This window comes from Zea mays, chromosome 10 (genome assembly GCF_902167145.1).
Source record: "Zea mays cultivar B73 chromosome 10, Zm-B73-REFERENCE-NAM-5.0, whole genome shotgun sequence".
NCBI classification, from domain to species: Eukaryota; Viridiplantae; Streptophyta; class Magnoliopsida; order Poales; family Poaceae; genus Zea; species Zea mays.
The window spans coordinates 80,647,963-80,674,146 of record NC_050105.1 but is presented as its reverse complement, the minus strand read 5'-3'; the positions used below and the strand labels follow the sequence as shown (position 1 = coordinate 80,674,146).

Sequence of the window (26,184 nt, the reverse complement as noted above, 5' to 3'; positions counted from 1 at the left end):
CTAATACACTCGGCAAAGAGATTACTTCTTTGTCGAGTGTCCGACGGCCTACACTCGGCAAAGGGGCCACCAGCGGTGCCCTTTGTCAGTTTCTTTGCCGAATGCGCTAGGAGGCACTCGGCAAAGCTTGCTTCTTTGCCGAGTGCCAGGGTCACAACACTCGGCAAAGAAACTTTACCAGTGCCCAGGTGTTCCATCTCTGCCGAGTGCTATGACCCTGACATTCGGCAAAGAGGTTCTTTGCTAAGTGTTACACTCGGCAAAGTGACTAGTATGCACCTTTTTTATTTGTTTTTTCTATTTCATCCAAACAAACAAAAGATATCACATATACATCACAGATATCACATATACATCACATATCTCATAAAGACCATAAATCAAACAAGTTCTCACGACATTACCAACATGTTCGGACACAAACATAAGTATCCAACACTCAAGAACATAAGTCTCAAGTATCTCACAAAGCATTACCAACAGTAAGAACATAAGTCTCAATTCTCAACACTAAGAAAGATAATATCTCATCGAGGTGGGCGGCTGGATTGGTGTGGTGATGGGCTGGGCGATCCATGAGGGTTGTTGGATGCCGCCTCAGATTGTTCCTGCACAGAGAAGAGATTGCATGTGTTATACCAGATGCATTACCAACATCTAACTAGAAGTTTGATACTCACGGGAGTATGGAACAGAGCAGGGTCAGCTGTAGAGAACAATGGAGGTGGTGGAGTGAAACCCTGTGCGGGGCCAAGGCTCTGCATGTACTGGAACATCTCCGCCATCCTCTGATGATCTGCCAGGAGGGCCTCCCGCTCCGCCATCATCCTCGCCTCCATCTCCTGACGTTCCCTCCTCTCTGTTTCTAGCTGGGTCTATAATATTCCAAGCCAATGTTATAGTAACTCAAAGAGAAAGTATATAACTCAAGGAATGATGAGTTACATAAACACTAACCTCGAGTTGTTGTATGTGTTGATGTGAGCTGTCCTGCCGAGGTTGTATGGCTGGGCTCGAGCTTGTGCTCCTTGCTCGCACCTGATACAGAGTGGGACTGGACGACGAGTCGATTGCCCCATCGGTAATCCAGTATCGCCCATGTCTCTTGCCTCCTCCGACCCTCAGGAGGACATCAGGGCCGATCTGCTCGGTCCTCGGATCGTATTCTGACCCATGGACCTCCTGTGCCATGGCGGTGTAGTCATGAAGGCGATTTCTAAATAATCGGTCTTTCTAATCCATTTAGGGGTGACATCTTTACTTCCTACATGGCCCGTGTACATCCAGTCACGGTCCTTCATCCTCTAACAGAAGGCTAGCAATAGAAAAATTTGGCACCACCTCCACTGCACGGGGAGGTTTCTAAAACCTGCAAATAAAAGTTTCAGCACGATGGCCGACACATAGATATACAAATGACACGATGGTCGTGAATCACATCTAATCAACATCCAATCATCATTATCACTATATTTTACTAAACATATCCACCATTACATTATATGATTCTATTCACAGTAATGGTAATCATTCTAATCCAAAGAATTCTTACCACTATATTTTATCACTATAACAAATTTAGAGAACATAACTTACCACTTTATTTACCGGCGTCGGGGCGACGGCCGTGGCGGCCGTGGCATCGGTGGCAGGCGCGGGCCGGTGGTGGTGTCGCGGGGAGGCGGGCGCCGGCGCCGGAGGCAAGAGCGGGCGCGGGGAGGCGACGGGACGACGGTGGGGCGGGGAGGCGTGGCGCGGGGAGGCGGGCCGCGGTGGCGGCAGCGCTGGGAAGCAGGTGAGAAAACCGACGACGTAAGAGTAAGAAATGAAACCGGCGGCGCGGGCGTAAGTGAGAAGAAGCCGAGCGCGGGCCTGTTGTTTAAGTTTAACGTCTTTGCTGAGTGCCTATGATCTGGCATTCGGCAAAGATTTTTTTATTAAAAAATATACTTTGCCGAGTGCCCTGGATCCGACACTTGGCAAAGACGTCTTTGCCGAGTGCCCACTGACAAGCACTCGGCAAAGACCTCTTTGTCGAGTGCCCGCTGACAAGCACTCGACAAAGAATGGCTTTTGGGTTTTTAAAAACCTTTGCCGAGTGCCCCCGTCTGACACTCGGTAAAGATTACTTTGCCGAGTGTCAATCTTGTACACTCGACAAAGTATATTTTTATTTTTTTTTATTTTTCTTACCAAACTTTCTTACGGTATGTTTCTACACTATGTAGACCTACATGTATCATTTTGGCACAATTATAAAATTGTTTGCTATAACTATTAGATTTAGTTCTTTTAATTGAATTTACTCGGATAATTCAGATTTGAACCGCAAGTCACTCGAAACATGGAAAACCATGCATGCAAAAATGATATTCATGTTAGGTAATACAAGTTACGGCCGATTTCAAGAGCAGACCGAAATCTTGGAGCACCATGCTCACTAAACATGACCATGAACTTGCTATCAAGTTGTTTAAAAATTGTATAAAACACAAACAAAGTCAGAAAATCATGAAACATGTCTAGATGTCATGATATCATATGTAGGGGCTGTGATAAAAATTTGAGAATGTTTTGAGAAAGTTGTGACGCACTATGTGTAGAAACCTAGCCGGTCTACATTTAAACTCTATAATTTCATGTGTAGACCACTTAGGTTTTTACACATAGTGTGTCACAACTTTCTCGAAACATTCTTAAATTTTTATCACAACCTCTATATATGATATAATGACATGTGGACATGTTTCATGATTTTTTGACTTTGTTTGTGTTTTATACAATTTTTAAACAATTTGATGGTAAGTTCACGGTCATGTTTAGTGAGCATGGTGCTCGAAGATTCCGGTCTGCTTCTAAAATCGGTCGTAACTTATGCTAGATAACATGGATATTATTTTTGCATTCACGGTTTTTCATGTTTCGAGTGACTTGCAGTTCAAATCTTAATTATCCGAGAAAATTCAATTAAACGAACTAAATTTAATAGTTATAGGAAACACTTTTATAATTGTGTAAAAATGGTACATGTAGATCTACATAGTGTAAGCACATACCAAAAAAGATTGGCTGGAAAAAGAAAAAAAGAATTTGTCGAGTGTCCAAGAATAGCACTCGACAAAGCATTGCTCTGCCGAGTGTCAGACGCGAGGAACTCGGCAAAAAAAACTTGTTTGCCGAGTGCCAAAGCCCGGCTCTCGGTAAAGAACGGCCATCAGCTATAGACGACTGCTGATGACCCTTTGCCGTTCGCCACCGTTCGCTAAGTGTTTGACACTCAGCGAAGGTTTCTTTGCCGAGAATCCTGATCTAGTTAAACGCGGTCATTAAGGAGTGCAGAACTTTACCGAGTGTCAGATAAAAAACACTCGACAAAGCATCGAGCACTTAGTAAAAAGCTGTATTTCGGTAGTGCGTCCAGCGGCAGTGAGCAAGCTGGGTCCAGGGAATGGTAAGCCTTGGGCAAAGCAAAGCAAGTGCGGCAGGTGGAGGTGAAGAAGGCGACCTCCACGGCCGGAGCATGCAGCACCAGCGGATTACCTCGGTGAATCTGGCCGGAGCATGCAGCACCAGCGGATTACCTCGGTGAATCGTCAAAAAGCGGGCGGTAGGTTTGAGCAGCGCAGCGCTGAGGTCGACGCAGGGGGGTCCAAAAAAAAAGAGGCCGCCTCAATCGCCAAGAGGCCCCAGCCAGAGCCCCCACCCCCCTCGTGTGTAGGAGCACCACAGGAACAATCGGTCATATAAAGAACAAAATGAGAGCGAACGAAGCTGCTAGCAAAGCAACAGCAGCCACAAGCATGCAAAAGCAAGAGAGAACGACGATAGAAAGGGTCGGAGCTGCATTGCATTTGCATGCATGTACAGTCACTCGCAAAACGTAGCGCTAGCTTTTGGTTCTCTTGGCGCGTACCTCTCCATCTGTGTGCCTGCTACGCATATGGCCACTGTTTTTTGCTTAATTATATAATACACACACAGTTAAATAAAAGAAAAAGAAAACAGTAGAGATCGACGGATAAAAGAAACGAAACCCAATGCAAAAGCTCATCCATGACCCATCCAGCTCCGGCGATCTACACACCGCCCAGTTACGTCAGCTACTGACCCGGCTGCGCTATCGACATGTTAGGATTTATGGGCTTGACCCAATTAAGAAATTCAAATAAATTCCAGAAAATCTCAAAAGCCCATACAAGAGAATGACTAGAGGATAGGTGGAACCATTAGCACCATATTGCTAGCTCTAGTGGAGTAGAGCTAGCTTAAATATGGAAGCCACACTCACTCGCCAAGTCATGGATGAGAGGAGAGAGTGTGTGGAGAGCCACACGCGCGCGCTCGCCTCGCCTGGGCGGGGCGGGGCGAAGGGCGCGGGCGCACGACATGCGCGTGAATGGTCCGCCGAAATCCGCCCCCTCGCCTTGCGGGGGCGCGGCTACCTTTTGCCGTTTGATTAACCGATCGCTATAAAATCTCAACTGATTGCGAGATTTTCGTGGGCGGACAAGCACGGGGTCGCGGACTCGGCCCTATAAAAGGAGCCCGGCAGCCAGCCTCCAAATCATCCACAGATCCCAGTTCGCTTTCGCCTCTCTTCATAACTGAGCCGCCTTTTAGTTCCCTTCGTCCCGACCGCAGAGGTGCATCTGCGATCAGGAGAGCAGGTCTCCGGAACCCTTCGTCTTCTAGATCCTGCACCGGGAGAGGGCGAATAAGGTTTTTGGGAAGCGTCTTCACGCGACTGCTCGTGATCTGCTGACCTCGTCGACCCTGCTGATTTCGCTACTTCGACATCGTCGACCCTGCTGATTCCGGCGCGTGCCATCTATCAGTAAGTCTAATCAGTACGCATCATCTGATTTGGCTTGTTATTTCAGTTCTTCTGATTTGGTCATGATTTATATTCGGAATTTAAACTAGAATTTGTCTAATTATTCAACAATCCAAAAACCTTATTGTAGACAATTTCCTAGTTTTTCTATGGCTGCTTTTGTCGACGCGCTGAAGCCAGAAAAGTTTAATGGTATGCACTTTAAGAGATGGCAAGTCAAGGCCACGCTCTGGCTTACTGCTATGAATGTCTTCCATGTTAGTAAAGGCAGACCTGAGGGTCCACTGACTCCTGAATAGGAGAAAGAGTACGACCATGCCAATACTATGTTCACGGGAGCCGTTCTTAGCGCCCTTGTTGACCGTCTGGTTGATGCGAATATGCAGTACACAGACGGGAAAGAGTTGTGGGATGCACTTACTACTAAGTATGGTGCATCAGATGCTGGCAGTGACCTGTATATCATGGAGAGCTTTCATGATTATAAGATGGTTGATAATCGCTCTATTGTAGAGCAAGCTCATGAAATACAGTGTATAGCCAAGGAGCTCGACCACCTTAAGATAGTCCTTCCTGACCGATTTGTGGCTGGGTGCATTATTGCAAAGTTGCCTTCTACATGGAGGAACTTCGCCACAACTCTGAAACATAAGAGACAGGAGATATCAGTTGAAAATCTGATAGTGTCTCTGGATGTTGAGGAGAAAGCTCGGGCTAAGGACACGGGATCTAAAGGAGGCGAGGGCAACTCCAGCGCCAACATGGTTCAAAGGAACCACAACAAGGGGAAAGGAAAGCCAAAATCTAACAAGCCCAACAAAACTACCAACTTCAAGAAGAAGAAGAACAAGGCTAAATTGACATGTTTCGCATGTGGCGAGGCGGGTCATTTTGCCAAGGATTGTCCCGATCGAGCGGATCGCCGTGGCAAAAAGGGCAATGTCAACACAGTGGTCGCTAGCAATGAGGAAGACAAAGGGTATGATAATTTACCTTTCATCTTCTCAGTATTTCAATCACCTAGCTGGTGGCTTGATACTGGTGCTAATGTTCATGTGTGTTCTGACATTAACTTGTTCTCTTCTTATCAGGGCGTCCGGGATTCTTCCGTGCTAATGGGGAATGGGTCACATGCTTCTGTTCATGGCACTGGCACGGTGGATCTGAAGTTTACTTCGGGAAAGATCGTGCAGTTGAAGAACGTGCATCATGTCCCTTCTATACACAAGAATCTCGTTAGCGGAACCCTTCTATGTAGAGATGGGTTCAAGGTAGTTTTGGAGTCCAATAAATTAGTTGTGTCCAAGTCTGGACAATTTATTGGTAAAGGCTATGATTGCGGAGGCTTGTTCCGCTTTTCTTTGTCAGATTTCAATAATAAGTCTGTGAACCATATTTGTGCTAATGTTGATGATCTTGCGAGTATTTGGCATTCTCGTTTGTGTCATATTAATTTTGGCTCTATGTCTCGGCTTGCAACCATGAGTTTAATTCCGAATGTCACCATAGTCAAAGGTTCTAAGTGCCATAGTTGTGTGCAGTCGAAGCAACCTCGAAAGCCTCATAAGGCTGCTGAGGAGAGACACCTAGCACCACTAGAACTCATACATTCTGATCTTTGTGAGATGAATGGTGTGTTGACAAAAGGTGGTAAGAGATACTTCATGACATTGATTGATGATGCGTCTAGATTTTGCTATGTATACTTGCTAAAAACTAAAGATGAGGCTTTAGACTACTTTAAAATCTATAAGGCTGAGGTTGAAAACCAACTAGAGAGAAAGATCAAACGTCTTAGATCAGATCGTGGTGGCGAGTTCTTTCCCAAAGTCTTTGATGATTTCTGTGCAGAACATGGCATTATTCATGAGAGGACTCCTCCCTATTCACCCGAGTCAAACGGGATTGCTGAAAGGAAAAACCGTACGTTGACTGACCTGGTGAATGCCATGTTAGACACTTGTGGTTTATCTAAGGCATGGTGGGGGGAGGCAGTCCTGACTTCATGTCATGTTCTGAATAGAATTCCTATGGGCAAAGAAGAGAAAACCCCTTATGAGAAGTGGGTTGGGAGAAAACCATCACTTTCATACTTGCGCACTTGGGGGTGCATGGCGAAAGTCAATGTACCAATTAATAAAAAGCGCAAGCTTGGTCCAAGGACAGTGGATTGTGTCTTTCTTGGATATGCTTCGTGTAGCATAGCATATAGATTTTTAGTAGTTAAATCTGAAGTTCCTGATGTGTATGTTGATACTATTATGGAATCACGTGATGCTACTTTCTTTGAGCATATATTTCCAATGAAAGACATTCATAGCAATTCTAGATACTCTTCTGAGATAATTCCTGAACATAATACACCTATTGAGAGTTTTGAACAGACACATGAAATTGTCCTAGAGGAGGATGACAATGATGCTCCTAAAAGGAGCAAGAGACAAAGGGTTGAAAAATCCTTTGGTGATGGTTTCATTGTGTACCTTGTGGACGATACTCCTACTACCATTGCAGAAGCATTTGCATCTCCAGATGCAGATGATTGGAAAGAAGCAGTTCATAATGAGATGGACTCTATTCTTTCAAATGGTACGTGGGAAGTCACTGATCGACCATATGGATGCAAACCTGTGGGTTGTAAGTGGGTGTTTAAAAAGAAGCTCAAGCCTGATGGTACAATTGAAAAGTACAAGGCTAAGCTTGTGGCTAAAGGCTATATTCAGAAAGAAGGAGAAGACTTCTTTGATACTTACTCACCTGTTGCTAGAATGACCACTATTCGAGTACTACTTTCTTTGGCTGCCTCGTATGGTCTCCTTGTTCATCAGATGGATGTAAAGACAGCTTTTCTTAATGGAGAGCTGGACGAGGAAATCTATATGGAACAACCTGATGGATTTGTAGTAAAGGGTCAATAAAGCAAGGTGTGCAAGTTATTGAAATCTTTGTATGGTCTGAAGCAAGCACCAAAGCAGTGGCATGAGAAGTTTGACACTACTCTAACGTCTGCAGGCTTTGCCATTAATGAGGCAGACAGGTGTGTATATTATCACTGTGGTGGGGGCGAAGGAGTTATATTGTGCTTATATGTTGATGATATATTGATATTTGGCACAAACATTGATGTGATCAATGAAGTCAAGTCTTTTCTATCAAAGAGTTTTGATATGAAAGATCTGGGAGAAGCTGATGTGATTCTAAACATGAAGCTGATTAAGGCAGATGGTGGGATTACTCTCTCGCAATCTCACTATGTTGAAAAGGTTTTGAAGCGATTTGGCTTCTCTGAGTGCAAACCTTCTCCAACACCTTATGATCCCAGTGTGACACTGCGAAAGAACAAGAGAATTGGTTTAGACCAATTGAGATACTCTCAGATTGTCGGTTCACTCATGTATCTTGCTGGTGCAACAAGGCCCGATATCTCGTTTGCTGTGAGCAAATTGAGTAGGTTCATGTCAAACCCCAGGACTGATCATTGGCATGCACTTGAGCGGGTTATGCGCTACCTGCAAGGTACAATGAGTTATGGGATTCACTATTCTGGTCAGCATGCAGTACTTGAAGGATATAGTGATTCGAACTGGATATCTGATGCAGACGAGCTTTATGCCACCAGTGGTTATGTCTTTACTATTGGTGGAGGTGCAGTATCATGGAGGTCATGCAAGCAGACCATTTTGACGAGGTCAACCATGGAAGCCGAGCTAGCTGCACTTGACACAGCAACCGTTGAGGCAGAATGGTTGCGTGAACTCTTGATGGACTTGCCGGTGGTTGAGAAACCAATACCAGCTATCCTTATGAACTGTGACAATCAAACAGTGATTGTTAAAGTGACGAGTTCTAAGGATAATGGAAAGTCATCAAGACATGTCAAAAGACGATTGAAGTCTGTCAGAAAGTTGAGAAACTCCGTAGTTATAAGTGTGACTTATATTTCAACAGATAAAAATCTGGCAGATCCTTTTACCAAGGGACTACCACGTAATGTGATAGAAATCGCATCGAGAGAGATGAGTATGAGACCCGAATAAAGTTGCCATGGTGGAAACCCAGTCTATGTGATCAGAAATCCCGTGAATTAGGTCCTGGGAAGAACAAGCCATTGGTGAACTGAGGAGAGTAACCTTTGACCCTCTCTAAGTAAAGATGCAATACTCTCAAATGCTGTAAGGCAGGTTGGCTTTGTGCCTTAATGTGTTCTGTTGGCTTGTATTAGCGAAGATGTTGTCCTGCAGAACATTCTTTGAAAGAACACACCTATATGAGTTAGACTGTCTAACGTCACAGTCTATGAGATTTGGGTGATCTCTAGTAAACTCATGAAGAGACCTTGGAGTACGACGTATATGCTCCACCCGAGAAGGGGACTACTGGTAGCCAAGTACTGGTCATGATTTCAAGTGAAACCCATTCACGCAAAACTTGCAATTCAAGGCATAGTCCATTGTCCAAGTTGTGGGTTGGTGTAGCTTGGAGTTCTAGGCGGAAGTTCAACTTAACAGTCTCTGCTGAAAAACTAGTATATTAAACAGTAGTGAACAGTGGTGAAAACTGCAAATGGGCATTTGAGATCTGGTGGGGGATTGTTAGGATTTATGGGCTTGGCCCAATTAAGAAATTCAAATAAATCCCAGAAAATCTCAAAAGCCCATACAAGAGGATGGCTAGAGGATAGGTGGAACCATTAGCACCATATTGCTAGCTCTAGTGGAGTAGAGCTAGCTTAAATATGGAATCCACACTCACTCACCAAGTCATGGATGAGAGGAGAGAGTGTGGAGAGCCACACGCGCGCGCGCTCGCCTCGCCTCGCCTGGCCGGGCCCGGGCGGGGCGAAGGGCGCGGGCGCATGACATGCGTGTGAATGGTCCGCCGAAATCCGGCCCCTCGCCTTGCGGGGGCGCGGCTACCTTTTGCCGTTTGATTTTTTGGTTTCTTGGCTGTTACGCTTATCCTAACCGATCGCTATAAAATCTCAACTGATTGCGAGATTTTCGTGGGCGGATAAGCACGGGGGGTCGCGGACTCGGCCCTATAAAAGGAGCCCGGCAGCCAGCCTCCAAATCATCCCCAGATCCCAGTTCGCTTTCGCCTCTCTTCATAACTGAGCCGCCTTTTAGTTCCCTTCGTCCCGACCGCAGAGGTGCATCTGCGATCAGGAGAGCAGGTCTCCGGAACCCTTCGTCTTCTAGATCCTGCACCGGGAGAGGGCGAATAAGGTTTTTGGGAAGCGTCTTCACGCGACTGCTCGTGATCTGCTCACCTCGTTGACCCTGCTGATTTCGCTACTTCGACATCGTCGACCCTGCTGATTCCGGCGCGTGCCATCTATCAGTAAGTCTAATCAGTACGCATCATCTGATTTGGCTTGTTATTTCAGTTCTTCTGATTTGGTCATGATTTATATTCAGAATTTAAACTGGAATTTGTCTAATTATTCAACACGACCTTCGGCAGTTCTTGTCTACCATATATATAACACTTCAGTGTACAACATTTACATCGGCCTACAATCACTTTAGCGTCACGTCACCAAATATTTTCTCACAAACTCTTATTTTAAATGAAACACAACTCTTATTTTAAATGAAACACAACGTTTTGCTTGTCAAAAAAAATCATCGTGCGTGGCACATAATCGAAGGAATTTTTTCCGTAATTCAAACGAAACAAATAAATGCAAAATAAATACAGCTACTTCTCATCGTCCTCATCCTCCTCCTTCACCGCTTCCTTATTTTCTTCCCCGTCTAGTTTTATTTGTTTGACCATTTTTTAGGGCCACCATGTGGGCCTTTTTCACGTTATATATCATCCGATTTAGCCGTGGATTGATGGAGCAACTCGGTGGAGTGCTTGTATAGTTTTGATTGATCTGTCGTCTTATCGTTGACCTTACATAGCTTCTCCATCATGTTCTTCTTCTCGGCGGGAGACTCGTTGCTACTTGTGTTGATTATTCGGCGGTGAATTAAAGGTATAGATCGCGGGATCTAGAACTGAAAGTAAATACATACGACAAGGGGAACTATAATCTTTTGTTAACATGTGTCTTAAAGCCAAAGGATTTTGTGAGATTCGGTGTAGTTGGATCAAACAAGTTGTTTATGGTGGGACAGTCTGTAAAAGATTAACAATCTAATGAGCCTATATATTAATAGTTGTAAATGTGTTAGACATGGAGACTCTTTATCACCTATCCTCTACATTAAGAGCTATAAAGGTGTCAGGAAAGGAGATCATTTATCACCTATTCTCTTCAACTTCGTGGCATGTTGCATAACTAGAACGATACATAATGGACAAAGTAATGATTTGTTCACTAGCTTAATTGCTCATATTATTCCTAATGGGGTTATTATTGTACTCCAGTACTGAGAGCACCTAGAGGGGGGTGAATAGGTGATCCTGTAAAAACTTAAAACTTACCACCACAAACTTGATTAAGAGTTAGAACAATGAAATCAAGTGAGTAGAGAGGAGAGTTCTAGTGAAGCACAATAGACACAATAAGAACAAGCACAAGAGACACGAGGATTTATCCCGTGGTTCGGCCAAGTACAAAACTTGCCTACTCCACGTTGTGGCGTCCCAACGGACGAGAGTTGCACTCAACTCCTCTCAAGTGATCCAATGATCAACTTGAATATCACGGTGTTCTTCTTTACTTTACTCTTTTCTCGTTTGCAAGGAATCTCCACAACTTGGAGTCTCTCGCCCTTACAATAAGAATCAATATGAAGCACAAGAGTAAGGGAGGGAAGCAACACACTCAAATCCACAGCAAATACGCACACACAAGACCAAGACTTGAGCTCAAGACAATATCTCGAGGTTCTCACTAGAACGGAGCTCAAATCAATAAGAATGTCGAACAAGTGCGCAAGAATGAAGTGTGAGTGATCAACAATGCTCAAGGAATGCTTGGTGGTTTTCTCCATGCGCCTAGGGGTCCCTTTTATAGCCCCAAGGCAGCTAGGAGCCGTTGAGAGCATTCCAGGAAGGCAATTCTTGCCTTCTGTCGCCTGGCGCACCGGACAGTCCGGTGTACCACCGGACACTGCCCGGTGCGGATTTCTTTCCTTCTTTGGCGAAGCCCACCGTTGGCGCTTTGGAGCCGTTGGCGCACCGAACATTGTCCGGTGCACACCGGACAGTCCGGTGCCCCTTCTGACCGTTGGCTCTTGCCACGCGTCGCGCGCGGATTATGCGGCCGACCGTTGGCTCGGTCGACTGTTGGCTCACCGGACAGTCCGGTGCACCACCGGACAGTCCGGTGATTTATAGTCGTACGCCGTTAATTTCTTCCCGAGAGGAGCCAGTTGACAGACGCCGGCCTGGCGCACCGGACACTGTCCGGTGCACCCAGACCGAGCTGTCTTTGGCTGAACAAAGCCATCTCTTCTCCAACTTGATTTCTCCTGTTTCCAGCACTTAGACACAATACATTAGTCTCCAAAACAATGTACTAAGTCTTAGAAACATACCTTTTTACTTGATTTGCACTTTATCCAAAACAATGTACTAAGTCTTAGAAACATACCTTTTTACTTGATTTGCATAGATTAACACTTAAGCACTTGTGTTGGACACTAGATCACCAAAATACTTAGAAATGGCCCAAGGGCACATTTCCCTTTCAATCTCCCCCTTTTGGTGATTTATGCCAACACAATAAAAAGCAACTAAAAGAAGTGCAACATCAATGCAAATGAAAACTCAAATTTGTTTTAATTCAAATTTGGCATATTTGGATCATTCTTTGCCACCACTTGATTTTGTTTTTGCAAATCAAACTCAATTCCCTATCTCTAAGTCAAACACACTTGTTGAGACATAAAGAGAGTTGTTCAAAGAGGAAGTGATCAAAGATTTCAAAAACTCCCCCTATTTTCCATAATCAAATATTCTTCCCACAAGAGACCAACTTTTGACAATAAGATACAAACAAGAGTATTTTGACAAACAAAAACTCTAACTCTACTTTTTCAAAATTCTCAAGTGGTAGCTGATCCATTTCTTGCTTTGGCCTTATTTTCTCCCCCTTTGGCATCAAGCACCAAAACGGGATCAATCTTGGCCCTTTAACCCCATTGCCTCACCAAAATCTTCAACTAAGAGTAAAAAGGCAATGAGAGTACAAAGATGAACTTGGAATTAGTTACTCTTTCATCGGAGTGCAGTGGAAGTCTTGCATGGTCCAAGTCCACCTTTTCCCTTTCAAACCTCCTTTGAGACTAAATTAAGCTAACTCAAGTACACAGTTAGTCTCAAAGGGTCAAGTTGTAGCACATCTCCCCCTAAATATGTGCATCACTTGCAAATGGACTTGTGAGGTCCGAGGAGTGCTTGTACAACTTGAGCACCATAAATAAACAACAAAATGCATTAAGGAACATGATCAAGGCATAAAACACATGTATGCTATAAATCAATCCAGGTTTCGCGAATCTAAGACATTTAGCTCACTACGCAGCTTGCAAAAGATCGACTCATCTAGAGGCTTGGTAAAAATATCGGCTAGCTGGTTCTCGGTGCTAACATAAAACACTTCGATATATCCCTTTTGCTGGTGGTCTCTCAAAAAGTGATGCCGGATGTCAATGTGCTTTGTGCGGCTGTGTTCAATAGGATTGTCCGCCATGCGGATAGCACTCTCATTATCACATAGGAGTGGGACTTTGCTCAGATTGTAGCCAAAGTCCCTGAGGGTTTGCCTCATCCAAAGTAGTTGTGCGCAACACTGTCCTGTGGCAACATACTCGGCCTCAGCGGTGGATAGGGCAACGGAAGTTTGTTTCTTAGAACTCCATGACACCAGGGACCTTCCTAAGAATTGGCACGTCCCCGATGTACTCTTCCTATCGACCTTACATCCAACATAGTCGGAGTCTGAATATCCAATTAAGTCAAAGGTAGACCCCTTTGGATACCAGATCCCGAAGCAAGGCGTAGCGACTAAATACCTAAGAATTCGCTTCACTGCCACTAAGTGACACTCCCTTGGATCGGATTGAAATCTAGCACACATGCATACACTAAGCATAATATCCGGTCTACTAGCACATAAATAAAGTAAAGACCCTATCATAGACCGATATGCTTTTTGATCAACAGACTTACCTCCTTTGTTGAGGTCGGTGTGTCCGTCGGTTCCCATTGGAGTCTTTGCGGGCTTGGTGTCCTTCATCCCAAACCGTTTGATCAAGTCTTGCGTGTACTTCGTTTGGGAGATGAAGGTCCCATCCTTGAGTTGCTTCACTTGGAACCCAAGGAAATAGCTTAACTCGCTCATCATCGACATCTCAAACTTTTGAGTCATCACCCTGCTAAACTCTTCACAAGACTTTTGGTTAGTAGAACCAAATATTATGTCATCGACATAAATTTGGCACACAAATAAGTCACCATCACAAGTCTTAGACTCTTAGTAAAAAGAGTTGGGTTGGCTTTCCCAACCTTGAAAGCATTAGCAATTAAAAAGTCTCTAAGGCATTCATACCATGCTCTTGGGGCTTGCTTAAGTCATAGAGCGCCTTAGAGAGCTTACACACGTGGTCGGGGTACCGTTCATCCTCAAAGCCAGGGGGTTGCTCCACGTACACCTCCTCCTTAATTGGCCCGTTGAGGAAAGCGCTCTTCACATCCATTTGGAACAACTTGAAAGAATGGTGAGTAGCATAGGTTAACAATATGCGAATTGACTCTAGCCTAGCCACAGGAGCAAAAGTCTCCTCAAAGTCCAAACCTGCGACTTGGGCATAACCTTTTGCCACAAGTCGTGCCTTGTTCCTTGTCACCACCCCGTGCTCGTCTTGTTTGTTGCGGAACACCCACTTGGTTCCCACAACGTTTTGCTTGAGACGAGGCACCAGTGTCCAAACTTCATTTCTCTTGAAGTTGTTGAGCTCCTCTTGCATGGCCAACACCCAGTCCGGATCTAGCAAGGCCTCTTCTACCCTAAAAGGCTCAATAGAAGAGACAAAGGAGTAACGCTCACAAAATTTAACTAATCTAGAACGAGTAGTTACTCCCTTGCTTATGTCACCCAATATTTGGTCGACGGGATGATTCCTTTGAATCGTCGCTCGAACATGGGTTGGAGGTGCCGGTTGTGCTTCTTCCTCCATTAAATGATCATCTTGTGCTCCCCCTTGATCACACGCCTCCTCTTGATGAACATGTTCATCTTCTTGAGTTGGGGGATGCACCGTTATTGAGGAAGAAGGTTGATCTTTCTCCTTTTGTTCCAGTGGCCTCACATCTCCAATCGCCATGGTGCGTATTGCGGCCGTCGGAACATCTTCTTCATCTACATCATCAAGATCAACAACTTGCTCTCTTGGAGAGCCATTAGTCTCATCAAATACAACGTCGCTAGAGACTTCAATCAAACCCGATGATTTGTTGAAGACCCTATACGCCTTTGTATTTGAGTCATAACCTAACAAAAACCCTTCTACAGCTTTGGGAGCAAACTTAGAATTTCTACCTTTCTTCACTAGAATGTAACATTTGCTCCCAAATACACGAAAGTAAGACACATTGGGTTTGTTACCGGTTAGAAGCTCATATGAAGTCTTCTTGAGGAGGCGATGAAGGTAGACCCGGTTTATGGCGTGGCAAGCCATGCTCACGGCTTCCGTCCAAAATCGTTCGGGCGTCTTGAATTCACCAAGCATCGTCCTCGCCATGTCTAGTAGCGTCCTGTTCTTCCTCTCTACCATGCCATTTTGCTGTGGTGTGTAGGGAGCGGAGAACTCGTGCTTGATCCCTTCCTCCTCAAGATACTCCTCCACTTGAAGGTTCTTGAACTTGGACCCATTGTCGCTCCTTATCTTCTTCACTTTGAGCTCAAACTCGTTTTGGGCTCTCCTTAGGAAGCGCTTGAGGGTCCCTTGGGTTTCAGATTTATCCTGCAAAAAGAATACCCAAGTGAAGCGGGAAAAATCATCAACTATAACAAGACCATACTTACTTCCTCCTATACTTAGGTGACGGGTCCGAAGAGGTCCATATGAAGTAACTCCAGGGGTCTTGATGTTGTCATCACATTTTTGGCATGATGAGAGCTTCCCACCTGTTTACCTGCTTGACAAGCTGCACAAGGTCTATCTTTTTCGAAAGTTACATTAGTTAGACCTATCACGTGTTCTCCCTTTAGAAGCTTGTGAAGGTTCTTCATCCCCACATGTGCTAAACGGCGATGCCACAGCCAGCCCATGCTAGTCTTAGCAATTAAGCATGCATCTAGATCGGCATCCTCTTTTGCAAAATCAACTAAATAAAGTTTGCCGTCTAGTGCACCCTTAAAAGCTAATGAACCATCACTTCTTCTAAAGACAGACACATCTACATTTGTGAATAAACAGTTATATCCCATATTACAAAGTTGACTCATAGACAACAAGTTCTATCCAAGCGACTCAACTAAGAACACATTAGAATTAGAGTGCTCGGGTGAAATAGCAATTTTTCCTAACCCTTTCACCTTGCCTTGGTTCCCATCACCGAATATGATTGAATCTTGGGGATTCTTGTTCTTGACGTAGGAAGAGAACATCCTCTTTTCCCCCGTCATGTGGTTTCTGCATCTGCTGTCGATAATCCAGCTTGAGCCCCCGGATGCATAAACCTGCAAGGCAAATTTAGGCTTGGGTCTTAGGTACCCAACTCATGTTGGGTCCTACAATGTTAGTTACAATAGTCTTAGGGGCCCAAATGCAAGTCTTGTCTCCCTTACATTTGACCCCTAATTTCCTAGCAATTACCTTCTTATCCTTTCTACAAATAGCAAAGGAAGCATTGCAAGCGTAATAAATTGTAGAAGGTTCATTCATTACTTTCCTAGGAGCATGGACAATATTTATTATAGGCACATGATGAACAACATTTTTCCTAGCCACATTTCTATCATGCATAGAAGAACTAGAAGCAATCATGGCATGAGAATCAAAAGCATCATAACTTCTATAAGTATTCCTAGAATGTCTCCTATCATGATACATGAAAGCATGGTTCTTTTGAGCACTACTAGCCATAGGGGCCTTCCCTTTCTCCTTGGCGGAGATGGAAGCCTTATGGCTTGTTAAGTTCTTGACTTCCCTCTTGAAGCCAAGACCATTCTTAATTGAGGGGTGTCTACCAATCGTGTAGGCATCCCTTGCAAATTTCAGTTTGTCAAATTCACTCTTGCTAGTCTTAAGTTGGGCATTAAGACTAGCCACTTCATCATTCAATTTAGAAATTGAAACTAGGTGTTCACAACAAGCATCAACATTGAAATCTTTACACCTATTGCAAACTACAACATGTTCTACACAAGATGTTGATTTATTAGCTATTTCTAACTTAGCATTCAAATCATCATTTATGCTCTTTAAGCTAGAAATAGAGTCATGACATGTAGACAATTCACAAGAAAGCATTTCATTCCTTTTTATTTCTAAAGCAAGGGATTTTTGTGCCTCTACAAACTTATTATGTTCTTCATAAAAAAGATCCTCTTGCTTTTCTAATAACCTATTTTTATCATTCAAGGCATCAATTAATTCATTAATTTTATTAACCTTAGTTCTATCTAGGCCCTTGAATAAACATGAATAGTCTATTTCATCATCGCTAGATTCTTCATCACTTGAGGAAGCGTAAGTACTAGTATCACGACTGCTTACCTTCTTTTCCCTTGCCATGAGGCAGGTGTGATGCTCGTTTGGGAAGAGGGCCGACTTATTGAAGGCAGTGGCGGCGAGTCCTTCGTTGTCGGAGTCGGACGACGAACAATCCGAGTCCCACTCCTTTCCAAGGTGTGCCTCGCCCTTAGCCTTCTTGTAAGCCTTCTTCTTTTCCCTCTTGTTCCCTCGTTCCTGGTCACTATCATTATCGGGACAGTTAGCGATGAAATGACCAATCTTACCACATTTGAAGCATGAGCGCTTCCCCTTCGTCTTGGTTTTGTTTGGATGCTCCTTGCGACCCCTTAGCGCCGTCTTGAAACGCTTAATGATGAGGGCCATTTCTTCCTCATTTGCCGCCTCAACTTGTGCCACCTTGCTAGGTAACACTTCCTTGCTCCTCGTTGCTTTGAGAGCAACAGTTTGAGGCTCATGGATTGGGTCGTTCAACGCATCGTCAACATATCTTGCCTCCTTGATCATCATCCGCCCGCTTACGAACTTTCCAAGTATCTCCTCGGGCGTCATCTTGGTGTACCTAGGATTCTCACAAATATTGTTCACAAGATGTGGATCAAGGACAGTAAAAGACCTTAGCATTAGGCGGACGACGTCGTGGTCCGTCCATCGCGTGCTTCCATAGCTCCTTATTTTGTTGACGAGGGTCTTGAGCCGGTTGTACGTTTGGGTTGGCTCCTCGCCCCTAATCATTGCGAATCTCCCAAGTTCGCCCTCCACCAACTCCATTTTGGTGAGCATGGTGACGTCGTTCCCCTCATGTGAGTTTTTGAGGGTGTCCCAAATCTTCTTGGCGTTATCCAAGCCGCTCACCTTATGGTATTCATCCCTGCACAATGAAGCTAGAAGAACAGTAGTAGCTTGTGCATTTTTGTGAATTTGCTCATTGATAAACATGGAACTATCAGTACTATCAAATTGCATTCCACTCTCTACTATCTCCCATATGCTTGGATGGAGAGAGAATAAGTGACTACGCATTTTGTGACTCCAAAATCCGTAGTCCTCTCCATCAAAGTGAGGAGGTTTACCAAGTGGAATGGAGAGTAAATGAGCATTTGTACTTTGCGGAATACGAGAATAATCAAAAGAGAAGTTTGAATTGACCGTTTTCTTTTTCTCGTAGTCGTTGTCGTCATCCTTTTGGGAAGAGGAAGATTCGTCGCTGTCGTAGTAGACTATCTCCTTGATGCGCCTTGTTTTCTTCTTCCTCCTATCTTTTCTTTTGTAGCCCGAGCATGAGTCAGTAGGTTTGTCATCCTTTGGATCATTGACGAAGGACTCCTCCTTATCATTGACCACCATCCCCTTGCCCTTAGGATCCATCTCTTCGGGCGATTAGTCCCTTTCTTGAAGAGAACAGCTCCGATACCAATTGAGAGCACCTAGAGGGGGGGGGGTGAATAGGTGATCCTGTAAAAACTTAAAACTTACCACCACAAACTTGATTAAGAGTTAGAACAATGAAATCAAGTGAGTAGAGAGGAGAGTTCTAGTGAAGCACAATAGACACAATAAGGACAAGCACAAGAGACACGAGGATTTATCCCGTGGTTCGGCCAAGTACAAAACTTGCCTACTCCACGTTGTGGCGTCCCAACGGACGAGAGTTGCACTCAACTCCTCTCAAGTGATCCAATGATCAACTTGAATACCACGGTGTTCTTCTTTACTTTACTCTTTTCTCGTTTGCAAGGAATCTCCACAACTTGGAGTCTCTCGCCCTTACAATAAGAATCAATATGAAGCACAAGAGTAAGGGAGGGAAGCAACACACTCAAATCCACAGCAAATACGCACACACAAGACCAAGACTTGAGCTCAAGACAATATCTCGAGGTTCTCACTAGAACGGAGCTCAAATCACTAAGAATGTCGAACAAGTGCACAAGAATGAAGTGTGAGTGATCAACAATGCTCAAGGAATGCTTGGTGTTTTTCTCCATGCGCCTAGGGGTCCCTTTTATAGCCCCAAGGCAGCTAGGAGCCGTTGAGAGCATTCCAGGAAGGCAATTCTTGCCTTCTGTCGTATGGCGCACTGGACAGTCCGGTGTACCACCGGACACTGTCAGGTGCGGATTTCTTTCCTTCTTTGGCGAAGCCGACCGTTGGCGCTTTGGAGCCGTTGGCGCACCGGACACTGTCCGGTGCACACCGGACAGTGCGGTGCCCCTTCTGACCGTTGGCTCTTGCCACGCGTCGCGCGCGGATTATGCGACCGATCGTTGGCTCGGTCGGCTGTTGGCTCACCGGACAGTCCGGTGATTTATAGCCGTACGCCGTTAATTTCTTCCCGAGAGGAGTCAGTTGACAGACGCCGGCCTGGCGCACCGGACACTGTCCGGTGCACCACCGGACAGTCCGGTGCACCCAAACTGAGATGTCTTTGGCTGAACAAAGCCATCTCTTCTCCAACTTGATTTCTCCTGTTTCCAGCACTTAGACACAATACATTTGTCTCCAAAACAATGTACTAAGTCTTAGAAACATACCTTTTTACTTGATTTGCACTTTATCCATCACTTTGCATAGATTAACACTTAAGCACTTGTGTTGGACACTAGATCACCAAAATACTTAGAAATGGCCCAAGGGCACATTTCCCTTTCAAGTACCGATGACACAATTATTTGTTTAAAGCATGACATTTCTGGAGTTAGAAAGGCCTGCTTTTATACTTATATGAAATGACGGTTGGGATGAAAATTAATTTCAACAAAAGTGAAATAGTGATGAGTAACTACGTACAATGGTGACTTGGCTTAGACCTATGCTAATATCTGCAACTACCAAATTGGCTATTTTGTTGTTAAACATTCACTACCGGAATCGACGACTTTGCCGAGTGCCTGAAGCACTCGGCAAAGCCTTAAAAACACTCGGCAAAGTCTTTGCCGAGTGTCGCACTCGGCAAAGAGGGCTCGGCACACAGTGCATCGGCAAAGCCTTATTTGCCGAATACTTTTTCTCGGGCACTCGACAAAGTGGTTTGCCGAGTGCCAGAGAACACTCGGCAAAAAAAGCAGCCGTTACGGCGCCGGTTGATGGAGATGGCGTCTTTGCCGAGTGCCCCAGGTGACACTCGACAAAGGAGTTACCTTTGCCGAGTGTCTGCCTGACAGCACTCGACAAAGAATCCGTCAGAGGGGTCCCCATGTCAGGTACTTTGCCGAGTGCTAGAGCCATTACACTCGGCAAAGAACCTATACCGGTGCCCAGGTCTTGGTTCTTTGTCGAGTGTTATGGTTCTGACACTCGGCAAAGAGGTGCTTTGCCGAGTGTAACACTCGGCAAAGTGATCAGTACACACCTTTTTTATTTGTTTTCCCTATTCCATCCAAACAAACAAAAGATATTTCACAGATATCACATATATACATCACAGATCATCACAGACATATATAGCCAACACAAACAGTATTAACACAAATTCTGACATAAGTATTCAACATAAGTTGAGAGGTTCTCAACACAAACAGTATTAACAGAAGTTCAGAAGTATCAACACAAGTTCACAAGCTCTGACAAGTATTCAACATAAGTTTTATGTTCAAAACACTAAAAACATAACTCTCATGGAGGTGGGCGGTTGGACTGGTGTTGTGTTGGGCTGAACCCTTCATGAGGGTTGTTGGATGCCGCCCCAGATTGGCCCTGCACAGAGAAGAGATTGCATGTGTTATACCAGATGCATTACCAACATGTAACTACAATTTTGATACTCACATGAGTATGGAACAGAGCAGGATCAACTGCAGGGAACAATGGAGGTGGCGGAGCGAAACCCTGTGCGGCGCCAAGGCTCTGCATGTACTGGAACATCTCCACCATCCTCTGATCAGCCGCCGCCCGCTCCGCCATTATCCTCGCCTCCATCTCTTGACGTTCCCTCCTCTCTTCTTCTAGTTGGGTCTGTAATATTACAAGCCAACATTATAGTAACTAAAAGAGAAGGTATATAACTCAAGGAAGGACGGGTTACAGAAGCACTAACCTCGAGTTGTTGTATGCGATGCTGTGAGCTAACGTGCCGAGGTCGTATGGCTGGACTCGAGCCCGTGCTCCTTGCTCGCACCTGAGACAGAGTGGGAGTGGAGGACGAGTCGATTGCCCCGTCGGCAATCCAGTACCGCCCATGTCTCTTGCCTCCTCCGACCCTCATGAGCACATCGGGGTCAATCGGCTTGGTGCTCGGATCATATTCTAGGCCATGGACCTCCTGCGCCATGGCGGTATAGTCATCTAGGTGGCTGTAGACGGCGGGGTTGGTGTAGGCCTCGGGCCCGTCATTCGGGTTGTAGGTGACGTCGGATGTCGCCTTGCCCTTATGGGCCATAGCATAGGCCGAGAAGGTGGAGCAAGGCCGGCCACCATGTGACGCTGACTGCAAGAAAACCAACGAGATAGTTAGAAATAATATCTAATCCAGTGCTATATACCTAAATAAAAAAGAGGGTGCACCCATTCTTCTGCATATTGGCCCAGGCTCCGGCTGCCTTGGTGGTGGGATGTGCGGCGCACCAATGTGGAATCATCTACAAAGTAAACACTTAAAGTGCATATCAGAAGATAAAATAAAACTCATGCATGAAGTACTGGTACCAAACATGCATGACTTTACCTGCAGGTACTAGTCCCTGGTTAACGACATGGTTCGGACTTGCTGCTTGGTCACTCTCTCCCCAAGGACGGAGCCGTGGTAGCTGACGATGGCCTAGATTCAGGCCTCATAGTGCATGTCCACGACGAGCTTTTTACAGCTCGTGGTGGCCACCACATCCGCCCTAGCCTCGTATCCAGCCTCGCATCTGAAGAAATCATGTATACAAAAATGATGTATCCATACATTATTTCAAGAATTTGCAACGAATGCGACATATTTTACATTATACTAAGACTTACCCACAACTCTTGCTTCACCTGCTCCGCCTTGTTATTGAATTCTCGGCCGTCCCAGTCTACTGCATCAGGGGCGACGGCGTAGTGGTCGAAGGTGTAGGCTGGGCCCGTCACTCCAGCATACTCAACTAGTCCAGGGAAGTGTTCCCTGCACAACAGGCCGAGGATGCCATTGGGGAGGCGACGATGACCCCCAGCATAATCCACAACCATCCAAGACCTGTCCAAGTGATAAATAAAAAGTATTAGTTTATATTATGATTTTGAACAAGAATGAAGAACATAAAGTTACATGCCTCTCCCCATCCGGCCGAATCAGCGGTCGCTTGTCCCGAAGTATGGGATGCTGAGGCAGACTCGCGGGACCTCGCAGGTAGATGCTCCTCGAACCTGAGGCGCCAGAACCTAAGGCGGTCTGCTGAGCTTCGTCGTCGTCCTGCTGCTGGTCGTAATCGTCCTGCTGCGCCGCCTGCTGCTGAACAAGGTCGTCCTGTTGCGCCGCCTGCTGTGTCTCGTCCTGCTCTGCCTCGTTCGCCGTCCTGCTCCTCCCCCTCCCCCTCCTCCTCCTCAGCCAACCGCCCACAATATTTGTCTAAAAACCTGCAATTAAGAGTAAACAAATAAGCACATACAAAAAGGTATATTTAAAAACAGGTGCGAAATAAAAAGTCATATAGCATTACATCGATTAAAAATAATCTTCATATGTGTCGGGGTTAGCCGGATCATAACTATCATCATCACTATCAACCATTTCATAGTCAACACCATCGGAAGACGCAAGTTCGTCATTAATGTCATTGCCTTCAAGGATTACTAAGTCATTATCATTTTGCACCTCATCCTCCTCCTCATCAACAACCATTTCAATATCTATGTCCATTCCGATAGCTTCGGTTAAGTCTATCTCAAATCGCCCTTCTAGCCCATCTTCTTGGAAGAACTCTCCATCATATGTGTCCGGGTCTAAGTTGTAATCTTCATCGTTAGGAACAGGTAACCTCCCGTGCGACGATACCTTATACACAACATCCCACCCTTAAGATGTTCTTTCGTTTGGCACACATATGGGAGATAATACACTTGTGTGGCCTGTTGGGCCACGATATAGACATCGTCTCCTGGTAAGGTGGAATCTTGTCGAATTTCGACCATCCCAAGATTAGAATGTGTACGTCTCGTCACTTGACGGTCAAACCAATGACATTTGAATATCACTGGAGTAAGAGGTTTGGAACCATAAAATTGAGCTCATATATTTCTTTGATTCGTCCAAAATAATAGACATCGTCAAGGCCGGGCGTAAAGACGGAACACGTTGTTTTCCGGTTGGGCTGACTTTTGTCGTAGTTTGTTGAGCGAAAACGGTATCCATTGACGTCATACCCAGAATATTTCTTGATCCTATAAGCAAAGTCGTTGGCTACTTGTCTCAACTCGGCACTCATAGACGGATCTCTTTGGCCCTGCAAGTATTCGCAAGGTAAAAGACGCTAAATTGAGTTCAAAGACGTATCTCTTTTACAAACTAAGCATGTACCTTACGTTTGAACCAGGAAATGAAATCGGACAACCCATTTCTCGCACCCTTTCTAAGAAGAGTGTCATATTCCTGTGGAGTGGGGTCCCTTGATCGATGTAATACCCAAATTTGTAAACCATGGTAATGGAGATAATTCCCCTATTGCTTTGTTTCAATTTAACTAAGCATGAGAACAACCACGTTTAAAGGGATTAAATGACTAATGTCAACTTGTGCATCATATTGGAGTTTTGTTTGTTGTGCATATAATAATAATAACAACATTATTAATCAAAATATACTAATAAGAAAATTGAATTGGAACCCAAAAGGAGATTAGGGTTTGAAAATGGAAATGGAAAAAAGAAAAAAGGGGAAAGGGTATAAAATATAAAAAAATATATAAATATATCTCCAAAATTGGCACTTTTAATTGTACAATATAATTAGTAAACAACCTGCAAATCAAGTTTGAAATTCGAATATTAGAATTTGAACAAATAGAAAAGGATCTGAAATAGAATAATAATAAAAAAGAACTATGCAACTGGGCCAACCGTCAAACTTCTGGCCCATTTCCCCCTTCAACCCCCGCGCCAGCCCACTCCCTCCCCTTTTCTTTTTCTTTCACGCTAGCTGACAGGTGGGCCACCTGTGTCGGTCTCTGGTCACACGCGCCTGGTCGCTGAACGGTGGGCTCACGCTGTCATCTCTTCCGCGGAGCCGCGCAACAGACCGCGCGCAAACGGCGGGCTCGAGCGGATCTCGCCGGGAGGTTGTGAACGGATGACGCCGCGTGTGCCGGGAGCCTCTCTGCTCATCCTTCTTCTCTTCGTGCCCATAAATAGCGCCTGTCGGGCGGCTCCTCCACACAGTACCCCCAGCTCGGTCTCCATGGCGCGCGGCACCTTAAGCGCTGGGCCTCACCGTTGGACCACTGGCCTGACACTCGTGAACCCTAATGTCACTATCGCCCAGGCCCCACTGGTCATCTTCTTCATCCACGCTTGCAAAGCTTCAACAGATGCGCGTGAATCGCGAGCTGTTACAACTAACCGTGCCAGCCGGCCTCGCAATCCGGATGCTGCTCTGATATAAAGCCCCGACCATTCCCTTCGCTCTCCGGGTCAGCTAGAACTTGTGCCGCCTCTGTGCTTGACTCCAGTCTACGCCGTCGTGGAGGAACTCAAGCCGTCGGCGTCGATCTGATGGTGCTCAACCCTCCTCTGGCACCGCGGGTGTTGCTGCCGCGTCTGCGCGCAGAGAGAAGCAAGTATTGTCCTGAGAACTGTCGTGCCTCAACACCACTCTGCGCGCTCCTGATTACTCATCGGAGCAAAACTCCACCGGGAACCCACCCCTACACTATAAGCTGACCGCACTGCGACATAGCCACTAGTAAGGCCCTTCATAATACACTCCTTGATTCTCGCCTTGCGTAGCTCGGTCGGGATCAACGTTTTGTGCCCGGGGACTCTTGATGGGGATTGCTCCGGCGATGGCCCACCGCGGGTGGTGGGCGGCTCCACCATGAGTTGCCGCCGGGTATAGAAGCACGCTAGTGGCCGTCCGATTCAAATGGACGATCGTGATTTAAACGTCAACTCGCCTTTCCATATTGTGATCGCAACCGTTAAGATATGGATGGGCGGACCAGATCTGATAGATATGTCTGATTCCGTTTGGTAACCTTGGACCGTTGATCGGACTGCGGGCGGTCCAGATTGGTGCGCACTTACCTCTTGCGCCATCTAATCTGGATCGTAGATCTCGTATCCAGCGATCAGGAATCGATCTGGTTTATTTTAATCTGAATCCTAGATCTCTGATCCAACGACCAGAATTAATCGATACCTCTTCGACCGTGACAAATTATAAAAGAACCCCTGCAGTTTATACAATCAACCCGCCATCCACGTGGGGTGAATATGAGTCTGGGGAAAACTTCTGGATTTGCCCCGGAGTTCTCTGTAATTAGTGCTCGGTCCAGGGAATAATGAAAATGGATAATTAATTACAGAATTTGATTTTTAATAAAAAAATAATTCTAGAAACTTGTGAAATTCATAGTTAATTCATTTTAACTCCAAATTAAGTTATTCTAGTTGCAATAATTTTGTATTAATATTGTTTATCACCTAGTACCTTTTTTTAACCATGAAACTTGAATTAAAATGTTTTATTCGAATTAATCTATTCTAGGTGCTAGATAATTTTAGAAATTCATAACT

General features: G+C 45.2%; 1 protein-coding gene across 1 annotated transcript in view; it reads right to left on the bottom strand.

Annotated features, from left to right (window-relative positions):
• Nucleotides 1–527: 527 nt before the first annotated feature.
• Nucleotides 528–26,184, bottom strand: part of LOC118473515 (serine/threonine-protein phosphatase 7 long form homolog) — an 81,635-nt gene continuing 55,978 nt past the window's right edge. Inside the window, exons 4-5 of the mRNA XM_035963253.1 lie at nucleotides 1,597–1,872; nucleotides 528–608 (exon numbers count right to left, since the gene is read on the bottom strand). Coding sequence (XP_035819146.1) covers nucleotides 528–608; nucleotides 1,597–1,872 — 357 coding nt within the window. The remainder of the gene's footprint in view (nucleotides 609–1,596; nucleotides 1,873–26,184) is intronic.